This window comes from Podarcis tiliguerta, assembly GCF_965153285.1.
Source record: "Podarcis tiliguerta genome assembly, chromosome: 13".
NCBI classification, from domain to species: domain Eukaryota; kingdom Metazoa; phylum Chordata; class Lepidosauria; order Squamata; family Lacertidae; genus Podarcis; species Podarcis tiliguerta.
This window is the reverse complement of record NC_139546.1, coordinates 1,900,862-1,918,950: the sequence shown is the minus strand read 5'-3', so window position 1 is coordinate 1,918,950 and position 18,089 is coordinate 1,900,862. Positions and strand designations below refer to the sequence as shown.

General features: G+C 43.4%; 1 protein-coding gene across 2 annotated transcripts in view; it reads right to left on the bottom strand.

Moving 5' to 3' along the window:
- The window catches only part of SPMIP7 (sperm microtubule inner protein 7), a 29,158-nt gene that overhangs the window by 4,786 nt on the left and 6,283 nt on the right, over positions 1 to 18,089 (bottom strand). For both annotated transcript variants that reach the window (XM_083407921.1, XM_083407920.1), the window contains exons 2-7: positions 17,367 to 17,464; positions 16,733 to 16,806; positions 13,567 to 13,705; positions 12,140 to 12,207; positions 10,117 to 10,158; positions 6,775 to 6,882 (exon numbers count right to left, since the gene is read on the bottom strand). In XM_083407921.1, coding sequence (XP_083264047.1) covers positions 6,775 to 6,882; positions 10,117 to 10,158; positions 12,140 to 12,207; positions 13,567 to 13,705; positions 16,733 to 16,806; positions 17,367 to 17,464 — 529 coding nt within the window. The remainder of the gene's footprint in view (positions 1 to 6,774; positions 6,883 to 10,116; positions 10,159 to 12,139; positions 12,208 to 13,566; positions 13,706 to 16,732; positions 16,807 to 17,366; positions 17,465 to 18,089) is intronic.

Genomic DNA, 18,089 nt, shown 5'->3' with positions numbered 1-18,089 from the left:
TTTGTGCATACAAATTGTCTAGTCTGTGGGCAAAAAATAAATTTCAGGTTCAGTTTATTTGGCCATAAACATAAAATACAGTAGAGAGTTATCAAAACAACAACAGGAGACAGGGGTGGGGAGAAAGATAATATATAAATACATAATGAGAAATAGATAAAAATACAGACAATTAATAATTGTTTTGATGGCATCGAAAGCATTGGAAACTGCCACTAAAATTGAAGCATCAAATTCATCTCTGTCTCCCAAACTGATGGGCAAATACCTAGCAGGTTGATAATCACTACTAGATTGTTGTCCGGGTTACAGTGGTGAGCAAGCCCCGTTTGCCAGAGCTAGTGAATTTTGCAAATTAAGACCCAAAGCTCTGTCTAGTGTAAACGGTTGCCTTTTCTAGCTCAAATGGCAGAAGTTGGGGTAGTGACAAGCCAACAGGGAACCTGCCAGCTGGGCAGGCCCAGCAACCAAAGACCACGTTGGATCCAGGCTGGGGAGGCGTCACTCACCTGCAACGCTGCCACACCAGGAAGGCTAAGTGGACTTGTGTCTCTCTTCCCCCTTCCCATATCTAGGATTTCTCAATTTATGATGTGATAAATTCCTGATTGCTATTGTGATACATTGCTCAATAATCAGCATCCAATCACATGAGAGGCTGGGAAACTTGTTTTGTATCCCCAGCATGGAAATTTTAACTTCAGGTTTAGCTAGTCTTCAAGTGTACTGTGATGCAATGCAGGCCCACCCATGAGGCAAGGTGAGGCAACTGCCTCCAGTGGCAGGATCCACTTGGGCAGCAGATCCCAATAGAGATATTTATTTTGTCCTTGTTCCTGATGTACATCTTCACTCACCCCTTCTGCCCTGACAGAGAGGGGGGCGCCATTTTGTGGTTTGCCTTGGGGGTCAAAATGTCTTGGGCCAGCCCTGCCACGGTGCAACATAGATAAATTTAATGATATGCATGCATGCACCAGGCCTAGAGAGCAGGGCACTTGAGATTTGCTAGCACTGAGCATTGTCACACAAAGCAATGATGTGTTAGCAGCACTTGTAATGAAAAGGAATTTGTAGTTGTTGAAATGACATTTGGCTAAGAGTTGCATGGCCCTCCCTCTTCCTTCCCATGAATGTTCCACAGGAAAGCCCCATCTTTAGTGACGCTTCTCCCCCATTGACTTAGAACACCTGCAGAACAAAGTTTCTTGAGTGCTGTAACCTCAGTGCAGCATTGTGGGGAGGGGGAGCAGAAAAAAGGATAAGATACAGCTAAATGAAGCTGAGAAATGTGCTAAATATCAAGTCTGTGCAATTATGTTTATGTGTGTGAATCATTTGTTGTTTGCCAATGAAAAATTAATAGTATGTTTTTTCTGTTTAATATATAAGGAACAGAGGGGTTCAGATTACCAGATACAACTTCCTGTAAAATAGAGGTTTCTGCTTACTGTGTGGCCTTGCAGATGTTTCTGAACTCCAATGCCCATCAGCCTCAGCCCAGCTTGATCACTGATCAGTGATGAGTGATGATGGGAACGTAGTCCAGCAACTCCTCTACAAATCCATTCATTGGGAGCGTATCTAGGGCAGGCATAGGCAAACTCGGCCCTCCAGATGTTTTGGGACTACAACTCCCATCATCCCTGACCACTGGTCCTGTTAGCTAGGGATGATAGCGTTGTTGTCCCAAAACATCTGGAGGGCCATGTTTGTCTATGCCTGATCTAGGGTATCGAGGTAGCAGCATGCAGGTGCAGAAGACGACAGGGTTTCCGTGCCTTAAATTGTTGTGTAAAAAGAGAATTTTGCAGATGCAGCTTCTCATCACGCTCATGACAAGTTGCACCAATCAAGCTAAAAAAAGAGACCCTGCTAATTTGAAAACTAGGCATGAGATTGAGAGCAGCAGTTGTTTAAAGTTAGAGGAAAAGTTGGGTATTATGGTAGACCCAGTGAAAAGCACTGGATTTGAATAAATTAAGATCATTGGATTCAGTAGCTTCAGGTATGCTTAGTACTGGAAGAATATAACTATATAACTAAGGAAAAATATAAATAGAAAATAAATTGGGGGGAAACCAGAAACTCTACTAGGGTAAATGTAGACAGCAGCACCTATGTTTTGAACTTTTACTACAAAAAAACAATACTATTTTGAGATATACAGCATAAGCAGATATAAGTATTATATCCAGATAAAACGTCAAACCGCACCATAGGTGGGAAGAAGGGTTTCTACTGCTATTTATATTTTGGGGTTTCTCTGACATTTAGGTCATCATGAGGACTATTCTTAAAAGCAATATCTCCCAACTGCTGTTACAAGCCATTTAGGGCACATGAAAAGCATTGTATCCCTGGCCCTGCCCATTCTGCACTTCCATAGCAAGACCACAGCCTTGGCAGGAGCACTGGCCATGACAACAAGGAATGCACCAGATTCCATTCATCCATAACAATCCATGCTGGGGGACACTGCCAGTCAGCCAAAATCTCACCGGGGAATAGGAGGGAATGAAATTCACTGCATGTACTACAATAAAAGAAAACGTAATGAAAATGATGTATAGATGGTACGTAACACCAGTGAAACTTGGTAAGATGTATAAAATCTGTAACAAATGTTGGAAATGTAAAGAAAAAGAGGGAACATTTTACCACATGTGGTGGGAATGTAAAAAAGTGAAATGCTTTTGGGAAATGATTTATAATGAGATGAAGAAAATGTTGAAATATACATTTATCAAGAAACCAGAAGCATTTCTACTTGGGATAGTAGGGAATGAAATTAGTAAGAAAGATGTGAAACTGTTTAGATATGCAGTGACAGCAGCAAGAATTTTGATGGCCCAGAAATGGAAGCAGGAAGAAATGCCGACCAAGGAAGAATGGAGAATGAAATTGATGGAGTATGCAGAGATGGACAAATTGACTGGAAAAATAAGGAACCAACGTGATCAGAGATTTTCCGAGGACTGGAGTAAATTTACAGAATATATCAAAACTGAATGTGAGGAGCAACTAACGCTTGTTGGCTTTCAGGAGGCTTTGTGAAAAAGACTGATAGAAATGTTGTTTAAAAAGAAAGGTTAAGATTAAGAGATATAATGTGCAATATAAATGTAAGAAATGTGAGACGTAGTGAGAGTATGGAGAATTCTCAGATAGGCTGATGGAAGTCAAAAAAGATGTTTATGTCAAAACAAATGTTAAATTTGGAAAAAATGTTTATTGGAAAGTGAATAAAAATTATTTATTAAAAAAAAAAAAAATCTCACCGGGGAATGATCTGTCCATAACATTGGTCTCCCCAAGCCCTCCTAACACTGGATCTGTGCCAGCCAACTCTGCAGACCAAACAGCTGCCCTGCCACATCTATGTATCAGTCAGGCCTGTGACATATTGAGATAGCTCCATGGTTGTCATAGAGACCATGAAATCGCGAGCTAGCCCATGACAAGGCCACCACAGCACAAATGCGGTGCATTTGGGTGGGCTATACACCAACATCATCTTGGGCCCAACACCGGGAACAACCCCTGAAATCAGTCAGAGCAAGCTGGCCTCCTGGTGAGAGCAATGGAAATGTTATGGATGACAGTGCCTTGCACCCTGCCCCCCTGGGCTGGCTGGGTTGGTGTTGCACCAAGTACCTGGGGGGGGCAGTGCTGAGTCATCACAGCCCCCTCATGCCAAGTCAGCCCACTCACCCATGATCAGATCATGAATGACAGATCACTTGTTTTGGACCACCCTGGAGGTTAGTGGCATCACCAGAAGGGGATTGGTTGGCACGCTCTACCAAATCATGACAAGTGCAGAAGGAATGATAGATTAAAAACTCTCTCACTGTACCCCACTGTCATACCGGCCCCATGCTTGTCACTACAAAAATGGAATCCCGGACCTAGCCGAGGCACACAACGCCATCTCCTCTCAATCAAGCAACAGTCAACAAATGCAGTAATGAACAACCCTGTGTAAAACTGCCTAAGTGCCAAGCAGCAATGGAGTGCAGATATAGAAGAAATAAAAGTATCTAATAACAGAAAAGGACCATGTTCCAAGTGCAAGACCTCACCTTTAGGGCTAGGCAATATCTGTTTTTCAACATAGTGATATATCACCAGCTAACCATGGTGATATAGTGATATATCACGATGCCTGAAATAATGCTGAGAAAGCAGCTGGGCTGGGGAGGGAGGGAGAAGCGACCAGGAGGAAGGGAAGGAGGCTGCTGCTGACTCAGGTGAAGGAGCTCCTGCCTGATCCCTCCCTCCCTCCCCCCGCAGCCCAGCCTCAGCCAAGGGAGCCTAAGAAGGTGCTCTCCCATCTGCTTGCCTGCCTGCACGCTTGCCTTCGCCTGAGCAAGGGGGCTGCCTCTTTCCTCTCCGTTGGTTGCAGGAGTGACAGACCAAGACTGCCTTTGTCCAGTGACACGCACACCCCTCTCTAACTTCAAACGAAAGGAACAGGCACATCCAAGCCATGCAGAAACAACTGGTGCCAAGCAGGGCTAATGAGCTAATGGGCTAACCCTGGGGAGAATTTTGAGGGTCCGACAGAGAGGCCTGCAGGGCTGTATCCTGGGCCAGAGGTTCCCCACCCAACTTAAAGTGTGATGCTGCAAAACCAAACCAAACCAAACCACCCTGCAGCACCATCAGCTTTAATTGATTAAGGGATGGCCAAAGATTTTCTGCAATAGGCGGCCAGTGCTCAGTATAGCAGTCCCCTCCTCCAGTGGCCTCCTGTCTCTCACCCAGGAAATATACCACCACACCAAAGCTAATCCTGTCCAGGCTCTCACCTCAGGAGTCACAGATATCTGGTGTCCAGAGACCCAGCCAACTCCAATCCCTGTGCCAAACCAACGTGTGTGCGTGTGTATGTCTCCCCTTATTGCAGGGGGTTGGACTAGGTTACTCTTGGTGTCCCTTCCAACTCTACAATTCTGTGATCTCCCCAAAGGATCTTTGGTGTTGCTTTGACTGACAGTGTTCTGTTATCTATGGCAAGACTTGCTCCTTTCAACAGCTGGGCCCTGGGATTGGCCCCGTGGTGTCCCTGGCACCTCCCACTGCTCTTGCAACCAGCAGTGGGTGTAGTTGGCCTCCCCCTGCAAGCCCTGTCCTTGCCACTTTCCACTCTGCTGCAGATGGCAGGCTGTCATAGAGGGAAGCTTGCAAGCCATAACTGATCTCCTCATTCAGGAATCCCTAAGAGGCTTCCAAGGAACAGCAGAGTTCCCCACACGGTTTAAAAATGATTATTTGGCAGTAGCACAATATTCCTCTTCTGGTTTCTTGTTCCTTTTGGCATGCTCCACTACTAAGATTCTCTAGTTCATATAAGACTATCTTTCAGAAATGGCATGCCGCAGAAGCACGATTAGCAGCTGTGTGAAAAGTTAAAGGAACCAACATTTTTACAGCAGTAAACCTTTAGCATCTTCAGGTGACCTCTAGTGGCCAAATGTCCTCTCCACACCTAAAGTACATGGAGGTACTTTGCTTGGGCAGAGAGTATATTTCAAATAACCCCATGTTTTCTTCTTGTGTTGTTAATGGTGAAGAATCATAGAACTGTTGGAGGGGACCCAAAGGGTATTCTGTCTAGCCCAGCCCCCTGAAATACAGGGTTGTGTTTCTCTGGAAAATTCTTAGTTTTGAAAGCGTACCTGACAATTTTATAATTGAAATGAATATATATATATTTAGTTACATTTCAGTACACACATATAACTTGCCTTTCAAATGAGACAGTAAAGTGGGATTTCCCTTTGTGCACCATGCATAAAGGTAAAGGTAAAGGTACCCCTGCCCATACGGGCCAGTCTTGACAGACTCTAGGGTTGTGCGCCCATCTCACTCAAGAGGCCGGGGGCCAGCGCTGTCCGGAGACACTTCTGGGTCACGTGGCCAGCGTGACATCGCTGCTCTGGCGAGCCAGAGCCGCACACGGAAACGCTGTTTACCTTCCCACTAGTAAGTGGTCCCTATTTATCTACTTGCACCCGGGAGTGCTTTTGAACTGCTAGGTTGGCAGGCGCTGGGACCAAACAACGGGAGCGCACCCCGCCGCGGGGATTCGAACCGCCGACCTTTCGATCGGCAAGCCCTAGGCGCTGAGGCTTTAACCCACAGCGCCACCCGCGTGTCCCTTACTACGCACCATGCATAGTAAACCATTAAAGTCTCCTGTGAGCCCAAAGTCATTGGGAGTGGAATTCCTCACACCAGCTTTGGGGTGGCTGTAAATTTCCACAGTCTGCCTGGGAGTGGTGGGGAAATGAAGGGGTGTAAGGCTTGGCAAATGTGTGTATTCTGCCAGCACTTTTTTCCATCAGGATTCCTCCATGGGCACCTATGTCATGCTGGTGGCATCTTCCAAGACCCACGGATGTGGCTGAGCTCCCCACTCTGTCACCTTCCTAAAGCCATCAGATATCTGAGCATTACACCTTAAAACTTTTTTTTTAAAAGACTTTAAGCATGAAGGCTGTGTACACACTCTGGTTTACTCTGTATCCAGGGGATTCCTGGCCTATAGAGTGAGATGAGCATGCAACCCCAGAGTCGCTCACGGCTGGACCTAATGGTCAGGGGTACCTTTACTATCCTAGAAGTCTGTAGTTGAGTCACCTGCATCCAGTCCCATATGCTCTGGTTCCAAATAAACCTAAATCCTGCTTGGCAGCATGATATGGAGTCTCTCAGGTTCTCAATCAGTAATTACTATACAAGAAAGGAAACTTGAGGTTTACATACTAGGAAGATTTCACATATTGTGGTTCTGCAGTTCGAACTCTGCTGTGAACAATTACATCTACATAGGGATTGTCCAGGTCATCAGGATTCTCTGCACCAACACAGCCCCTGTTTGGATGAAAAGGGGAATGAATCAAGAGGCAAATATGTATTATTTATAACACAGCTGGCTGAGGCCACTGAAGCTCCAAGTTTTTCGTTATTTATTTAAAAGGTGCACAAAAACATACACAGAGATTTGTGCAGTCACGTACCAAAATACACATAAAACTAGGCAGTGTGCTTGTAGGAAAAAATGGATGACAACGTTTTACCACGTAGGTGGAATAAGCTAATTTGGGGAAACTGTAAATAATGTGAGAAAGAAATGGAGTCATCATTGCTTCCACTGCCTTTTGTATTCAGCCCCAAGAAACTAGTATAGCTCATTTTTTTGTAACGATTCATTAGTTTCTTCCATATTTCTATATCCAGTACACAAAAAACCAACCATAGTAATAGTACTAGGAAATAGCAGAGCAATGTCTCAGAAGCCATGATTTCTGATCCACAATGCTGAATGTAGCCCATTACTCTCATGTTGTGATATGCTACATGCTTGATAATCCCCCTCATGCTTTTGCTATTCCAAGCAAGTGGCAAAAAACAGGAGGTTTCTCAAGCTACTGGGAAAGCAGTGGATGTGGCTGGCGGACTGTGCTTGGCTTGCTGGATCACAAGTTGTGCAGGCCTGGGGCAAATAAATGTTAGTTGGCCTCAATAACCAGACATGGATGGAGTTTCTTGCCAAGCCCTAATACACACTTGCATCCTAACATGGACAGCGGGTGCAGAGGAAGGAGCACAGTATCATCTTTGACCTTCTGCTGCATTTTGGAGACAAAATGCCTTGGTATATCCAGAATGGTCCACAAAAGGCGCTTATCGCCATTTCTGTAGTGCCTTGTTCCTATCCCTTTTGACAAGCATCTCTTCTCTCATGTCTGACTCGACACTATGCTTTGGAGACACAATTTCTTAAACACAAGGACCCTGCCCGGGGATGTAGGAGTTAATAAGACCCTCTTAAATCCTCCAGTGGGGCTTCCTTATTGCACATTTTGAACCTATTCAGTGCTGGTATTTAGAACTGCCTGGCCTCACCTCCAAGTGAAACACCCCCCCCCCCAAAAAAAAAGACCACCTCCTGTTTTTTGCCTCTTGCTTAGAATGGCAAAACTCATGTGGCAAGTGCCAACAGGACTGGAGCCAAAAAGGGACACTGAGAAACCGGGGAGTAGATATACTAAAAACCACCGGTAGATGTGGGGACCTCTCCTGCATAGCCCAATGAGAACTGAGTATGCTCAGTAGCCATAGCCCATTGAGTGTTACTTGGAAAAGAACAATGAAAAGGAGAGAGGAGAGAAGGGTGGGGGTGGTCTGCTGGAGCCCCTTCTGCCTTCTGCCTTACAATATGGTGCTTCAAGGGGAAGATTCACTGCAACATTTTGTCATAGGTCTGACTTGTCCCAGCTGGCTGTTCAACTGTCCACAAGGACCACAATTGCTAGAGCAACTTCTCAAGTCAGTTTCCAAGCTGCTCATAGATGATTTATGAAATCACACAGCCATAGGATAGGTTTTGCAGCAGGTAATAGCCTGAATTGCATGCCTATTCTATTTATCAGCCCTCTTAATATGAAGTCAAGCATGAGAGTGAGTTCATTTCAACTGACAATCTTCTAAAATCAATTCTATACATTGGGATAATCTCAATGTAGGGAAAATATGTATATTAAAATGGTGGAGGGGTGGTACAAAGTTGATTTTTCTGCCATGAACGGCCATAAACTGAGAAGAAGCATATACGAGTATAAGAAACTACAAATTTTGACCAAACTCTATGAATTTTGACCAAACATCCAGTGAGTCTAGAAGTGACCAGTTAGATAGGAAGCTCATATGAAGTCAACATTGTTTATCTCCAGCATAAATAGGCACACTGCCTTTGAATGGGAAAGTTCTGTTTAACTGTCATGGCTGATATTTAGTAAAAAAAAAAATCTCTATAATCTGTCCAGTCCTTTAAATATCAGGCTAATCTAGTGGCCACAACATACTGTATATTTTGTGGCAATTAATTTAATATGCTAATTATGTACTGTGTTTCCTCATGGACTCCACTGGAAGATCAGCAACATTTGGCTTATCTCTTCCTTTAAATCTTTCCATTTCAGCTGGTCATTACATTCTGTAACTTAAGAAATGGTGCTAAAGGGCTCATCCAGACTTCCTTTTGTGCCGCATTCTAGGCACAGGTCCAGGCTTTAACTCTGTGTCTTTTCGCCCTGGCACTTTCCCCAGGAAAACCCACGTTTTACTACTGAATCAGAGCAAATGCCAATGGGGTTTTCTGCAGATTGCTGGTTGCTCTAATTCAATTGTAAAATGCAGGTTTTCCCAGGGAAAGTGCCACGACAAAAACAAAACACAATAACTGCTCGGACATGGAGTTTTAAAGCATGGACCTGTGCCTCGGAAGTGCAGCGGAAAAGGAAGTTTTGATGAGTCCCGATTTTGGTTTTTCCTCCTCCTTCCCAATCCCTTTTCTTTCTGTCATGTATTTTGAGACAGGACGTCTAAAGACAAGGATTTTCTTATCAATGACATTTGTAAGCCATTCTGAAAACATTTTATGGCTAGGGTGACTAGATGCAAAAGATGCATGTTTGTGTAGAAGAAATTTCAGTAGCTATACATGTAATAACAAGCTATGGCTGCTGAAATTTTCTCCCCTAAACCGCCATTAAAAGTGCAAGAGCCCTGCATTCTTTCGTGTCTGACCACCTTATTTCTGGTTGTAGAGTGGGTTAAAAATGCTTTAAATAAATACATGTATTTTTCTTCTGTCCTCCTGCCAATTAATTTATCTGGTGATTCTGAATTCTAATATTATGAACTCACACAACATCCATTTTCTCATTATAGAAGACTGCACTCCTACACTTACCTGGGAGTAGACCCATCAAGCTCAACTGGGCTTACTTCTGGTGCAGAGTCCTGCTATCTCCTCAGCTCAGATTCATGACATTACTCCTCATATTGTTGAATTTCCACCTCACTTTTGGAATCTCTTTCTGTGATCCGTTGCCTACTGCTCTTGCTTTGTTTCTCTGTGGCTCAGGCTTAAGTGCTCCTTGATCTATGGATGCCATTGTAAATCAGAAGACAGGAGTCAACGGCATCCATAGGACCAAGGAGCACTTATGCAAACAGACTGCGTGGCTTTGTCTCTTTTTGCACGAACAAATTCCCTACTTAAGAGAAAAGATATATCTTCACATAACAACTTTTACTTACGTGTATAAAGGGAGATGTTGAGTTCGAGAGGAAGGACTAACACTGTTAAAGATGAAAGGCACATTAAATTGGTTAACTTATTCCCTACTAATGTACAATCAATATTTGGTATGTTATCAGATGTGACAACTTTCAGACAATTTACAATGGCATGTATATTTTTAAGAGCACATAGTGGACGCAGGGTCCTAGTTCAGTCTTGGTAGGTAGTTAAAACTTTAATTCTGGGTTTCCAACACTTAGGGTGATACCATTGCCTGACCGGCTGGGTCCTGCAGATTCTAGCCTTGCCACCTGGTGCCTTTTGCACCACCAGCTTGCCCTGGATCACCAGACTTCACTTAAAGTGTGCATGTGAATGTGCATGTGCGTGCGCACATGCGCGCGCGCGCGCACACACACACACACACACACACAGCAAGTCTTGAAGAGCTTCCATTGTGATGCTTGCTCCTTAGAATGCAGCTCTGCAAAGGGTCAGGCAATGACATAATGAGGAAAGAGGGAGAGTCAGTTAAGGAAGGGCAGTTGGTAAAGGAGAGAAGCAGACTGAAGAAACTGGAGACAGAGATCTGAGGAAGAAAGGAGAGAACAAGGAGGAAAGCAAACTCTAGTGGCCTGAAAGACCTGGGACAGAAGGACCAGGGACACAGACTGTCACATGACTATAGCAGCAGCCAACTGCCATTATTCATCAGCTCGACAAACTTGCTGTTGCCAAGTTTCATGTGGGCAGGGCCAGCTCACCCATAAGGCAGACTGAGGCAGCTCCTCAGGCGGCAGAATTGCACAGTAGCAGTGGCTGGGGGTGGAATCTTGCAATGAATTACAGAACTCTTGTGAGATCTTGCCAGAAGCCTGGTAGGTGAAGCTTCGGGGGCAGTGAAGGAGGCAGCAATTTGCCATTTCGCCTCAGATGGTGAAACAGGACAGGCTGCCCCTGCCTGCAGGGTTTGGGACTGGTTAGGGTGGGCATTGCGATTGTTAATCGCTCTTAAGTTTATGTGCTAAAGAAACATGGTTACACCTATTTGACTCCCGTGTGTTTGTTTGTTTGTTTGTTTGTTTGTCAGTCTGTCCCTCCTCCTCATCACAGAACTCTGAGGCTTTATACCATTCTTCTTAGTCAATGAGAAGAGTCATAGGTGTGGCTGACGTTTAAGGAAGCCATGCTGCCTGGGGGGAACTTAAGCTGCCTAGAGTAGGGACAAAGGATTTAATTCAGCTTGCACGTAAAGGGAATCAACCTGATTTGCACCTTCCGAAACGAAAAACAAACTGTTACAGAAATGTAGAGAACTGAATTTAAGATTAGGAAAAAAGAGAAACGGGGAGAGGCGGAAATGGGCAAGATTCACCAACCTCCTGTACTAGGCAAGTTGACAGCTGGGGTGGAGTTAGTCCACACAATCCTGTGTGTGTGTGCATTCTTCAAATGTGCAAGTATTATCTGAACTGTCCTTTTGCAGAAGCAGTACTGGGAGAGAATTAACTCCTTTCCCAGGTGGCGCTGGGGAGCAGATGGATTCTTGCGAGGAAGGGTAACGGGGATAGCAAAATCAGGCATAGTGGAAAGCACCTCTGCTGCAACCAGCATATCAGGCCCTTGTACCCTGCATTCCCCTTTAAAAAATCCCCAAATACAACCCCTAAAATAGTTTGGCCTTCAAGGTCGCTGGCAGCAAATGTTGCAGTATAAGTTATTCCCACCTCAGCTGGTCCCTCTCTGTCAGGGGCTAATAGAGAGTGACCCAGCCCCTGACAGAGCTCCCTGCCACCACCCTGCTCCACCTTACAAACACAGAAAAGCACTTCTGGTCATAGCAAAGATCCGTCTAGCTCAGTTGCACTCTCTCTCCCAGCCCAAATTCAGTGCCACCAAAACAACTGTACATATGCGTACAGCAAAAATCTTGCTTCGTGTCACTTTAAAATTCCCATGATGTGAAACCATAAAAGAAAGTACAGATAATTTTTAAAAATCTACAAACATTTTCAAACTATAGAAATCAATGAAGCTCACAAATTAATTGGCTTGTCCGGTGATATGAAGGCTCTTCTTTGAAATCTGTCCCAGAGGCTTCCAACAACCTGGAACAATAAGAATGTTTTTGGGATCACCACCTGTGCGAATAACACCGTTACTGCTAATAATCACAGTAACAATAAGAATAATCGCATTCTCCACAGGAATTTTCAGTACTGTACTGAAAAGTGTCTGGCACATTGTAGCTGGTTATTCTCTCTCAGGCAGACAAGAAGAACTGGAAGTTTATTGAGAACGTACATGGGATGCAGATGTTGGGACATGCCTGGGTCACAATTTCAGCACACATTTCTGAACAGGAAGAGTAAAAAGTATCACAAGAAGCTCGCTCAGTGTCACAGAAAGACAACACAGGCACGAATTCTTACGATTATTATTTGTTCATTTAGATATTTGCTTATATACCAAGATGGCTTCTGGAGAGGGGTGAGGTTATGACACCTACCTTCACTTCTACAGCAAAGACCTTCACCATGCCATGGCAGGTCTTTGCTGTAGCCAGTGAGCATGGTGGGAATAAGATGGATGAGAGGAATGGAACAAAACTTGTTTTGGCACTGAGGTAGTTTGATCTGCCATGGGACAGGATGCCTTTAATTGTGACATAAAGGCTTCTTAAATGACTATAGCTCCTCTCATCTAAGTCCTACATGAAGGCTTCCCCCACGGAGCAGCTATTAAGAGCAGACGAACGTCAGCTTCATGTGGATACCTGTCTGGGCAGCACATATGGATTTATGTTTTTAAATTAATATGGATGGATGGGTTGGTTATTGTATTTATAATGTGAACTTATGGGCTTTCCCTCACACACTTCCCCTTCTCTCTCTCTCTCTCTCTCTCTCACACACACACACTTTCCTTTTTCCTTTCCTTTCTTAGTTCTCTGTTAAGTTTGTTACTAATAAAAGAGTAAACAAAAAAATTCCACATGGAAAAATCCTGTCCCAGTCCCCAATTTCTTGCCTGGTTAATTCATTCCTCACTTTTCAGCACTAAAAATGAGCCCCAAGGCAACTTAGCTAAATACTTACAAAAAACATAATGAAAAGAGACAGCATTTAAACAGAGCCATCAACCCACAATCAAGCAGGAGGGAAATGCAGAGCAGCTCAGCATCTACGGTTGGAACTATTGCTCTCCTACATTACACGTGAACTTACCTGATACTTAGTCAGAGCATCCATCTAGCCTCATACTGTTCATTCCTGATTAGCAGCAGCTCTGGGGGGTCTCCAGTAGAGTTCTTGCCCAGCTCTGCTACTTGAGATCCTTTTAACTGGGGAGCCAGGGGATTAAACATGGGGGGGGGGGACCTGTATAAAAAGTGTGTGTTCTACCACTGATCTATGACTATGATTTAAACAACAACCCATAAACAAGCTAAAATGAAGTTCACTGACTTGGCTTGTTTCTGCTTCTGGTTCATACTGCTTCATTGAAAAACGCTGCGAGACTCTATCAGCCCTTGGCTCTAATGTCGAATCTGGAGGCTTGACTTTGGGGGGCAACATTCTATCCCAGGGAATGTCTTCATTTGCTCTTCATTAAAAAGAAGGGAAAGAGGTTTTACAGCAGTGGTTGTGGCTAGACAGTGAAATAAATAACACAGATTTCCACCCCCCCCAAAGGTGGACAGATTTTGTAATGCTGGTTCCATAAGAGCCATTGGCTGTGCATATAAGGAGGGGGGCAGAGGGGGCTTAGTTATGTTATACGTTCACAGAAAAAGTGTCTAAGATGGAAGAGCTTATTTCATGGGGGGGGGGGAATCTGGCTGTATTATGAAGCACAGAATACAATATGCATACTCCATAATGTATGATAAAATTATACATGGAGAGAGCCAGGACAGAAGCATGTGAGTTCTTGGCTTTTTACATCTAATAGTCAAAACTATTAACTTTATTTCTTAAGAAAGGTCCCTATTCCCTCACAGAACAAGCTAAGCCACACATGGATGAAATGCTGAGCGACTCCTCCGCTGCCTCTTCACAGCCAAAGTGTAATTTAGGATGGGCTGTAGCTTGGAGGATGTAAATGCATCTTTGCTGATTGAACACTAGGAGCTGAGCGCCCAGGCATCAAAAGCTGACCCAATAGTGGGCACGGACTTGATGTTTATCAATATATCCCAATATATCAATATATCTCAACTGAACTGAAGAAGGCCTACGAAACAAAGACCACACCCAGGAGGTCTCGTCAACTGGAGTCCCTCGTGTACACAGTCTTATCTAGAGTTACACCAGAGTCGAACTATTGAACTCAGTGATATTGCATTGCAATTTGCATGCCTGCATATGTATATTTTCAAGTTCTTTGTGACTGTACATACCTTGTGTGGATATTATTTTGATAGGTATTTTGCAATACCTATTGCATTGGGACATTCAGTGCATATTATACTTTCGGTGCACACAGAGTTGTGTTTTCATTGAACACAAGTTTCATTTACATGGGTGTTTAAGTGTCTATTTGCCTTAATGTTAACACACAGAATGATGGAATATCTACTTGGTTGTAGGGGGCTTTGGGAACAAGAACAAGATAAAGCGACTAACAATTTTTTAATAATATTTTTATTGATTTTCATTATAATAAACATCACTTAAAACAAACATTAACAAAATTCACAATGCTGTTTATACATTCAATAAAACATCCAGATGTGGGATTTCTCAAATCCCTTGACTTCCCTCCACCCCCTCCCATGGTTCCATTGTTTCATGATCAATTCATGCATGTCTATGTAATATTATTAATCTATTTGTTTCCAGTTCTATCTTTTATCATAATAATGCAAATGTTTCTTAAAATCCTGCTAATGTATCAACTTGTATACAATGCTTTGATATATATGCAATAAGATTTCCCATTCATCTCAAAATGTTATTGTCTTGATTTCTAAGTTTCTCTGTTAATTTAGCCATTTCTGCGTATTCCATTCACTTAATTTGCCAGTCTTTTTTTGTGGGGATCTTTTCCTCTTTCCAAGATTGGGCTATCAATATTTGTGCCACTGTAGTCACGTACATAAAAAGATTTATATATATATATATATTGGTATCTGCTTTCCTGTAATTCCTAATAAAAAGGCTTCAGGCTTTTAAACAAAGGTTATTTTAAACATTTTTTTCCAGTTCCTTATATATCATTTCCCATTTTTTTTATAACTTTACATTGCCACCACATATGATAAAACATACCTTCTAGCTCTTTACATTTCCAACATTTGTATTCTCTTGATTTATACATTTGTGCTAATTTAACTGGTGTTAGATACCACCTGTACATCATTTTCATAAAATTTTATTTAATTAGTGTACAAGCTGTAAATTTCAAATCATTTTTCCCAAGTTTTTCTCATTCTGACATTTGAATGTTATGTCTAACAAATTTAATAAACAATAACCATCATCTTATACCTTCAGATCAATGACATGGCCATGTGTACCTGAATGGCTCTAAAATATCCCAACAGATCTTTGTTTTAGGCCTAATATTCACCGAGGTGGTAAACCTGTGTCTGGCTTGCATCACTCCAGACTGCAGGTCTCGCACTCAAAAGCAAAACCCAAATCCTTCCACACAGGAAACTAGCATGTCATGAAGAAATTTCGGCAAAAATTATTGTCCCTGACCTCCAATTTCTTATGTGCAGGCAGAGTCAGCCCACTCATGCAGTGGAATGAGACAATTGCCTCAAGCAGTGGGCAAAGGGGAAGGGTGAACTGGCATGCCCCCTGGCCCCCCATCTCTCCCTGCTGCGGGCACAGTCACCTGTTCACCCCCCTACCTGTGGAAGGAATGGTTTCTGCTGCCCCTTTCTCTTCTTCTCCCTACGTTGCTCTGAGGAAGGGTGCGGGTGCTGGCAGAGTTTACTGCAGCAGAAAAGGCTATTTTATTCCACCCCTCTAAGTCTAAACAGCCTTCCCTTGCCCACCCCATCCAGAATGGTTGGCTCTGAGGAAAGATCCCGTCCTGCGTTACTGAGGCACTGGAGAAACTACGAGTGCTATTGTTGGCAATGTGGCAGTGGTGGCAAGAAAAGTAATAGGGGGGGGGAGGAAAGTGGGGCACAACATTGGGGGAAAGGAAGGGAAACAGGATGCCTTCTTCAGTTCAGTTGAGATATATTGATATATTGAGATATATCAGGTAGGAGAGAGCTTGGAAGTGGGAGCTGAAGAAGCATTTCCCTAAATTTCTCAGCTGTAGCATTTCAGATTACAAGTGGGGATACATATGACTGAATGTTCTTCCATGAATTTTTTTTTAAATAAAAAACCCTTCACAAGCTCTCCCCTATCTGATGGCTAATCTTTGGAAAAGAAGCATGTCAACTTGTATTATTATTATTATTTACCCTCACTTGACTGTAATGTTCCAGGGCAGGCTATATCATTGAAATGTAATATTAAAAACAGTTTAAAACAACTTACAATCACAGAAACAAAGTGAGACCTAAAGGAGGGGTTCAACCGAAAGCTCCTACGTAGCATCCTGTCATCCAGGTGAACACCAACTGTTTAAAGAATCCTTTCCTTACCAGAAACAGAAGCTCACCTTTGAGCCATTGAGGTATACATATACTTCCGCGCTTTCTCATCTCTGAAGGCTTCAGAGGACGGATCACTTGACTTCGTAAGAAACCATGATGAAGAGAAATCATAAAAGATAATGCAGGGATTAGTCCTTTAACTGAATAGTTTTCCAAGCTGTGTAATGTCTCAAGCACACAAGCATAAGATTGCCACCCCTTTTCCTACTCCTGCACCTTTAGAGCAGCCTAAAATGTTCAGAGTGGCTTATTCAATAGAGCATGAGACTCTTAATGTCAGGAGCATGGATTCGAGCCCCACGCTGGGCTAAAGATACTGCATTGCAGGTAGCTGGACTACAGAGGTGCCAGGTTGCCCCTACAATTGAGGGGGCCCATCGCGTGCCACATGTGAATGACGCCCCACACAGACAACCGCACATCGTCTGGAGGAGGCTGAGCACTCTGGAGGAGCCAGCTGCTGAAGCTGCAACACACCCTCTCAACACTGAGGAGGCCCAGCCCCTTTCTAACAAATAGAGAGGGGGCTGAAGACACCTCGGCCCCCTAGATTTAAGATGCCTGTTGGACTAGTATTAATTTGAAAATATGTTCCAGGTTTATACCAACAACAAAATCAATAGCGGGAAACAAAAATACCTTAATGTCTGGGTCCACATGAAATGCAAATGTATGAGGTGAAAAATTTCCTTTGACTTTAGGTGGAGCAGGTATAACTTTTACTGGACTTGTCCATCCTGAAAAAAATGTTGAATTTCTTGTTCTATGCAGCCTACTACAGTATTAAAGATTACAACTAAGTTAAATAACTCTTATATTGCTATGTTAACTAACTTAAATGATTTTATGATGACTGTGGTGGAAACAATGCAGTCTATGGCAGTAATTTGCCAAACTAAAGTTATACCATGAAATGCTTGCAAACATACTTTCTAATGAGGGATGATATCAACAACTGAATGGTTGCCGCAGTCCACTTCAATGAGTTGAAGTGAATTTTGAGTTTGGCTGAGAAAATACCACAGAAAACCCTGAAGGAGCACTATAGGTCAAAAGAGAGAGTGAAATCAGTGGCTAGCAGACACAGTGAGAAAGTGGTCCCAAGATGCTGGGGAACCTAAGAGCCAGGTAACAACGAGGCAGAGTAATTGAAGGAAGGGGCAGAGCAGGTACTGAGAAGCAAGAACCTGAAGGAAGGGCAGATGGAGGAGAAACAAAGGGCTTGACAAAATGAGCACTTAATAATGTGCGTGAGCTGCGGAGACGCATAATGTCAGGAGGGGCTGCATGACAGGAAACGGGGGGGCACACAAAGGAAGACATGGTATGGTGGGCAGAGTTCGGGAAGAGCCATCAAGGAAT